Source organism: Pristiophorus japonicus, chromosome 13 (assembly GCF_044704955.1).
Source record: "Pristiophorus japonicus isolate sPriJap1 chromosome 13, sPriJap1.hap1, whole genome shotgun sequence".
NCBI lineage: Eukaryota > Metazoa > Chordata > Chondrichthyes > Pristiophoridae > Pristiophorus > Pristiophorus japonicus.
Genome location: NC_091989.1, coordinates 13,309,462 through 13,317,393, shown reverse-complemented (window position 1 = coordinate 13,317,393; position 7,932 = coordinate 13,309,462). Strand labels below are relative to the sequence as shown.

The 7,932-nt window shown below is 45.3% G+C and overlaps 1 protein-coding gene across 1 annotated transcript; it reads right to left on the bottom strand.

The window, feature by feature from the left end:
* Positions 1-1,539: 1,539 nt before the first annotated feature.
* Positions 1,540-1,932, bottom strand: LOC139279054 (mitochondrial import receptor subunit TOM20 homolog). The gene has a single exon (XM_070898380.1). The coding sequence runs from the start codon at positions 1,930-1,932 to the stop codon at positions 1,540-1,542; it is 393 nt and encodes a 130-aa protein (XP_070754481.1).
* Positions 1,933-7,932: the final 6,000 nt, after the last annotated feature.

Here is a 7,932-nt window from a genome sequence, read left to right as displayed (position 1 = left end):
TAATTTAACAGTGAGGTGCACAACTGGCATTGAGTGACAAGTTATAATCCAACGTCAGCTACATCCGTCTTTTGGATGAGACGTTAAACCGAGGCCTCGGCTGCCCTCTCAGCTGGACGTAAAAGATCCCCTGGCACTATTCCGAAGAAGATCAGGGGAGTTCTCCCCGGTGTCCTGGCCAATATTTATCCCTCAATCAACATCACTAAAAAAAAACAGATTATCTGCTCATTAACACGTTGCTGTTTGTGGGAGCTTGCTGTGCATAAAATGGCTGCTCCATTACAACAGTGACTACACTTCAAAATTATTTCAGTGGCTGTAAAGTGCTTTGGGACATCCTGAGGTCGTGAAGGGCGCTATATAAATGCGGGTTTTTTCCGACATAACTGTCAGTGAATTAGCAGACTGTAATTTAGCTGTGAGTTACATGGCTGGTGGTGCCTTACAAGGATGTAACTTAGTAGTGAGCTGCATAACTGGCATTGAGATATCAAGCTGCTATTCAGCCAGGAGTAGCAAGCCCAGCTGTAAGTTAGAGACTGTAAGTAATGAAGCAGTTCTGACAATGTTGCTAAATCCCAACCGTGAAGCTCAAGCTGTTTATCATTATCTGCAGAACCCAATGGCTGAATACAGCTGTAAATTCTCTGCCTGATACTTATTATTTTTTTCAGGATATATAGCGGATAGCTTGTCTTTTTCCACATTTTTTTTAATTTTAGTTATGAGAAAGTTGCATGAATGGACTGGCCTCTCAAATGATAGAACTGCAAGTTCTCAATTTCGCCTGGAAGGAAAGTCTGACTGCTCAATTATGGCAGCGCAGAATTTTGTCTATGTTTCAGTTTACGTCTGGAGAAAAGCACAAAGAAAAAAGCCAGTTAGCAGAAACACAGGACATGTCCCGCACAGGATATTTATTATCGGCTCTGAAATCCTCATCTTCAAATCTTTCCACGCCTCATTTCTCTCAGCCTCAGTAAGCCTTTCCATTCTAATGCCTCAGCATGGACTTTCCACCCATCTCACTCTGCAAGTCCCTCCTTCCCTCGCTGTGTTCCACCATTGGTGGCAAAGCCTTCAGCCACAAACCCTTCCCCTCTCTCCACCACACCCTGAAATTCTCTTCCCCGCCCTTTACCAGCTTGTTACCTCCTTATACATCTTCCAAAGCCTCCTCCAAAGCCAATTTCTCCCCTTCTTCTTGCTCAGGTTCCCTGATCCCCATTGTAAAGTGCTGTGGGATTGAGAAAAAAGGTGTTTTAAGAGTGTCAAATACACTGGGGAGTGGGTGGGGGGAGGGGCGGGGGAAACGGGTACAAAAAATTAAAGTGATACTTCAAGAAGAGTCTACAGGAGCGAAGGAGGAAGCAGAGATGGGCCACACAGGGCAATGGGATCTCTGGATGGAGTAACTCTAAATCAAACACACTTCCCAGTTTAGACACATGCATTAGGTGACACTTTATCTGAAATATAAAGAGATATGGTTAGTGGACAAAGATCCTCACTCAATATCATCTGCTGCCTCACTATTCATAAGCTGACGGTTGAAAGCTTCATCAGGAGCAAATGGAAAATTGGCGTGGGGATGGATTGTTGGAGAACCTGAAGGAGTTGCTGGGGTTGGCCACAAATTGCAATCGCGTTCGACAGATGGGTAACGCCAATCTCGTAGTCACCTTGCGACAGAAACTCCTCCCCAAGCTGGATCTCCTCCAGAAAAAAGGCCTGCATGCCCTCTGCATCCTTCTGGTCCGGGAGTCCAGAGATCCCATTGCCCTTTGTGGGCTGTCTCTGCATCCTCCTTCGCTCCTGCAGCCTCTTCTTGAAGTTGGGATCATTCCGTCGCTTCCTGTCGAAGTAAATGCAGTATCCGACAAAGAGGGCCCCGCAGATGCCCACCGCAATGGCACTTGTCTTCCCCATCATAGTTCAGTCTGCAGCCATGCCTCACACTTCCCTGAACGTCGTGTGGTTGGGCAGGCTGAGGCTGGTTGCAATGTAACAAAACTGATTGTGATGTCTAACCTGAAGACCTTCGTCGTCATGACAAATGCCACAGAAAAACCACAGGCAGCCTTTTTTCTTCAAACATCAAGTTGAGTGACGAATTAAATATTCGGAAATGAGAAGTAAGAAGGGAGGTCACAGGTCAACCAAAGGGGAACAGTCCTGCGGAATAACATGAAGCAGACAATGGAACTGAGTTTAAGAGACAATGGGGTAGAAATTGCGCCCCCCTGCCCCGCCCGATGTTTTTTTACCGCAGCTGCAATCAGGTTTTCTCTTGCGCGACATTAGTTTTTCTTTTGTTTTGATCCGGAAGTCGGTCATAATGGGGGCCAGAAACATAGAAACATAGAAACATAGAAAATAGGTGCAGAAGCAGGCCATTTGGCCGTTCCAGCCTGCACCACCATTCAATATGATCGTGGCTGATCATTCAACCTCAGTAACCCCCACCCCTGCCTTCTCTCCATAACTCCTGATCCCTTTAGCCGTAAGGACCACATCTAACTCCCTTTTGAATATGTCCAACGAACTGAAGTCAACAACTATCTGTGGCAGAGAATTCCACAGGTTCACAATTCTCTGGGTGAAAAAGTTTCTCCTCATCTTGGTCCTACATGGCTTACCCCTTACCCTTAAACTGTGACCCCTGGTTCTGGCTTTCCCCAACATCAGGAACATTCTTCCTGCATCTAACCTGTCCAATCCCGTCAGAATTTTATACGTTTCTATGAGATCCCCTCTCATTCTTCTAAATTCCAGTGAGTATAAGCCTAGCCGATCCAGTCTTTCCTCATATGTCAGTCCTGCCATCCCGGGAATCAGTCTGGTGAACCTTCGCTGCACTCCCTCAGATTAGGAAACGAAAACTGCACACAATACTCAAGGTGTGGTCTCACCAAGGCCCTGTACAACTGCAGCAAGACCTCTCTGCTCCTATACTCAAATCCCCTCGCTATGAAGGCCGGCATGCCATTTGCTTTGTTTACTGCCTGCTGTACCTGCATGTCTACCTTCAATGACTGATGAACCATGACACCCAGGTCTCGTCGCACCTCCTCTTTTACTAATCTGTCACCATTCAGATAATAATCTGCCTTCCTGTTTTTGCCACCAAAGTGGATAACCTCACACTTATCCAAATTATACTGCATCTGCCAGGCATTTGCCTACTCACCTAACCTGTCCAAGCCCCCCTGCAGCCTCTTAGCATCCTCCTCGCAGCTCACACCACCACCCAACTTAATGCCATCTGCAAAGTTGGGGGCAGTGCGGAGTGACTGCCACCATGACGTCACCACGGACTTCAAGGATCGAGCTTCCACGCTTGGAAAACTTCAGTCCAATGGGCACCCAAGAGGGGGTGGCACCCAAGAGGGGGTGCAAGGCTGTCTGTTGGCAGCCCGGCTGAACCCGGGAGTATATTTGTCGGGCCGACATGGTAGTCGGCCGACAAAAAAAACATGGCAGCAGCGGCAGTGTGCCCTCCCCTTTAATCAATCTTGACAATGGCAGTGAGGGATTCAAACTCATGTTTACCTTCATAAGAATTGACATATCCTGTAATATCTGCACCTGAAATGCAGGAACGCTAGAACTGGGTGAGTAGGGGAGGTTCAATCCTCAAACCGTTGGTTCCACCTCTCCTTCTTAGTGAAGAAGACCAAATGGTTTGGAGGAAATACCTTTCAACAAGAAGGATGAAACAACAAAGCAACCTTGCATCTGTTTGTCGGTAATAGGCCATTTCCTGTGAGGTACCTCTGTTGCTACCCAACCACCGGCAGTACGAACAGTTCCATTTTCTGAAGTTGCCGATTACTACAACTATCCAAAGACTGAGGGGAAAAAAAGGTGAACCAAAACAAATGATGGTCCCATTAGCTCACAAAGCCAAGACCACCAACCAGAACAAGGACAAGGTTAGAACAGACACCTGGAAGTATTTAGTTACAGAAAGGTTGATCAATGGCTTGAATGGGTTACTCCGAAGGATTGGCAAGGCCAGAAAACTGAACTCACTTAAGAAACGGCTGAAGGCAGTAAAAGGAAAAATTCCTTGTATTTATATAGGACGCGTTTATTTGTGTTGCAAAAATGGCCAACAGGCTCCACCCCTTATTTCTGATTGGTCCCCTTGGAGGATAAGCCACACCCTGAAATTTCACACCATTTATATACCATCTATACCACCTCACGATGCTTCCAAGTGCTTTAAGCCAATTAAATACTTTTGAAATGTAGTCACTGTTAACTGTAGGAAACGCAGCAGCCAATTTGCACACAGCAAGCTCCCACAAACTATAATGTGATAATGACCAGATCATCTGCTTTTAGGTGTTGAATGGGGGATAAATGTTGGTCAACACACCAGGGAGAACTCCCCTGTTCTTCTACAAATTGTGCCATGGGATCTTTTACTCCACTTGAGAAGGCAGATAGGGCTTCGGTTCAACATCTGAAAGACGGCACCTCAGACATTGCAGCACTCACTCCGTGCTGCACTGGTGTGTCAGCTTGGATTGCGTGCTCAAGTCCCTGGAGTGGGACTTGAACCCACCATCTTCTGACTCAGAGGTGCTACCCACTGAGCCACAGCTGACACCGATGTGATCATGTGAACACAGCAATTGCTGGCCTTTCACAGCAACGGAAGGTAGCTTCATGGATTTAACTCCCAGTTACCTTTCATTATATTTATTCACGGGATGTGGGCGTCGCTGGCATGGCCAGCATTTATTCACAGACCATTGCTAAAGGAGAACATTTTATTTTAACTCTTCAGTGATGAAATGATTGGGCTTTTGAAAATGTAACAGAACATAGACGTTGCATAGGCTAGGTTCCTGTGGGTGTAATGCCCAGTCAAAGCACACATTAATATTACTTCGCTGGGAAAGAGTCAGCAACTTGTGCATTTTGTTTAGAAAGTACAACAAGAAAGTTTGGTGGAGCATTACAGAAGAAGAAAGACTTGGATTTATATAGCGCCTTTCGCGACCACCGGAAGTCTCAAAGTGCTTTACAACCAATGAAGTGCTTTTGGAGTGTAGTCACTGTTGTAATATGGGAAAAACAAAACACTTGCACTTGCTTTATCACATCCTCAGGTGCCCCAAAGTTCCCCACGCCCACGGAGTTACTTTTTAGAGAGCAGTGATTATTTTTATGTCGGCAAAAGAAATGGAACAGTAGAGGAAGTATATCATAGACTTGATGGAACACAAGAGCAATCCAATTTTTCCAATTCAAATTGTAGTGTATAGTTCAGAAGCACGTCAATGTTTTAGGAATTTTAGGACAGATTCGTTGATCTGTTGAGAAGTGGGATTGAGGGTGAGAATAATAGATGGCATAGCACAGAAGCAGGCCATTTGGCCCATCGTGTCTATGCTGGCTCTTTGAAAAGTTTGCAAAGTTACCTCAGCATACGGACAATGGGTACTGACTTATTGTTGATCTAATACGGTCAAAATACGGGGCAAGGTTAACGGCAATTTGTGTAAATTGTCATTATAGCAACAGCAAAATGTTTTTTTTTCCGTTCATGGGATGTGGGCGTCGCTGACAAGGCCGGCATTTATTGCCCATCTCTAATTGCCCTCGAGAAGGTGGTAGTGAGCCACCTTCTTGAACCGCAGAGGGCAGTTAAGAGTCAACCACATTGCTGTGGGTCTGGAGTCACAGATAGGCCAGACCGGGTAAGGACGGCAGATTTCATTCCCTAAAGGACGTTAGTGAACTAGATGGGTTGTCATGACAATCTGGTAGTTTCATTGTCATCATTACCGATAGTAGCTTTTTATTCCAGATTTTTATTTCATTAACTGAATTTAAACTCCCCAGCTGCCGATGTGTCATTTGAACTCACATCTCCAGATCATTAGTCCAGGCATCTGGATTACTCGTCCCGTAACATAACCTACTAGGTCCGTGCAGCAGAGCAGGTCTCCGGTCGTCCTGGTTAATCCTTGCCACTGGACAAAGGCCTAGCTCTGTCAAGCCCGTGTGGTGGCTGGTGTGCAACGGTCACCACACGTTAAAAAAAATCCACACACAGGCATCTTCCACCCGCTCAATTGGAGTTCAGGACTGGAACATCGGGTCCTTCATTGAAACATCTGTGAACTCATGGAAGCAAATCATCCTCGTTTGAAGGACCGCCGATGATGAGTGGGTAGCACTCTTGCCTCTTAATCAGAAGGTTGTGGGTTCAAGTCCCACTCCAGGGACTTGAGCACATAAATCTAGGCTGACACTCCAGTGCAGTGCTGAGGGAGCGCTGGACTGTCAGTGTCATGTATTCAACCAGCATTGTAACCCATGTATAATCTGACCTAAGTTGTACACTGTGAGAACACTGACCACGAGGTGGTGAACTTGTGGGAGACATTCCTAACCTAGACCTTCGGATATAAAAGGGGAAGCTCCACCCACTTCCATCACTTGAGTGCTATGAAATAAAGGACAGGTCACAGACTGACCTTCTCTCAAGCATGGGCCTCGTGTGCATTTATACTGTATAGTAAGGACGTATCAGTCAGAGGTGCCATCTTTCGGTAGAGACATTAAACCAAGGTCCTGTCTGCTCCCTCAAGTGAATGCAAAAGATCCCGTGGCACTATTTCGAAGAAAAGCAGGGGAGCTATCCCCAGTGTCCTGGGGCCAATATTTATCGCTCAATCAACATAACAAAAAACAGATTATCTGGTCATTATCACGTTGCTGTTTGTGAGAGCTTGCTTGTGCGCAAATTGGCTGCTGCGATTCTTACATTACAACAGTGACTACACTACAAAAGTACTCCAGTGGCAGTAAAGTGCTTTGGGACGTCCGGTGGTGTGAAAGGTGCTATATAAATTCAAATCTTTCTTTCTATGAAATTGAAGAGAGAGAGTGAGGAGATAGAGAAGGAAAGCACTTCAGGATCAATGGAATAGTATTGGGTGATAGAGGGAACGGAATCAGGAAAAAAGGAGTACAGCCGGGGGGGGTGGGAGGAGGGAAACTGGCAAATTGTGAAGACTAATATCAGAAGAATTAGGGAATAGGGCTGGCTGGTGGCAAAAGGCCACGTGAAAGAGAGAGCGGATGATGGAAAAACACCAAAAAAATGAGAGAACTGCAGAGTGAAAGGAAAGGAGGTGAGTCAGAAGTAATGTTTTTTAAAACAGTAAAGAAAGCTCTCTACCCTTTACATGGCTGAGGGCGAGTTTAAAAAAAAACAACTGGGACAGGTAAAGACAGATGCCAATAAAGATAGGCACTGATCCAGGTTTGATTTTATTTTTCAGCAGCCAACGCATGTAAAAGGATTTGGTATAAATCCGTTACAATACAGGAAAAATGACTTGTATTTTTAGGAATTCTAGCTGCTTAATACAATGAAAGAAGGGCGGGGGAAGTTCACTAAAACATTGCACATCTTAATTTGCAGTCACTGCAGATTTCCATCTGCACACAGAGACTGGAAGCAATCTCATATTTAATGATCTCTCTAATCCTCTCATAATTGTGCTTGGTTAATTTAATTGTATTTTGCAGAGAAATTCTTCATTAAGAGAGTCCCACCTAGTGAGTGGCCTTTTCTGCTGTTTTTTTTTGTGCATACGATTCTGCCGAACACAGCCCTGCATATTGACATAACACTGGATGGAAAGGGGATACCACTTCAAATGTTTCATCGACAGCAAGTTTCTGTCATTTTAGGGATAGATCAGTGGTGGAGTTGGATTTGGTGTTGTGTTGAGGTTATGTTATGTTGTTAGGATTCCTAGCAGTCCAGCCTTGAATGCAGATTTATTATAGCTGAAAATAATTTACATGCTCACTGTGCTTAAACACTCCAGGGGGAGTTTTAACCCAGCCCTGCCTGGTGGCAAGGAGCGGGGACCTTTAAGACCTTACCACCCCATT

What these genes read in the sequence shown, in the direction of transcription:
- LOC139279054 (XM_070898380.1), bottom strand. Translation starts at nt 1,932, where the DNA reads ATGGGGAAGACAAGTGCCATTGCGGTGGGCATCTGCGGGGCCCTCTTT.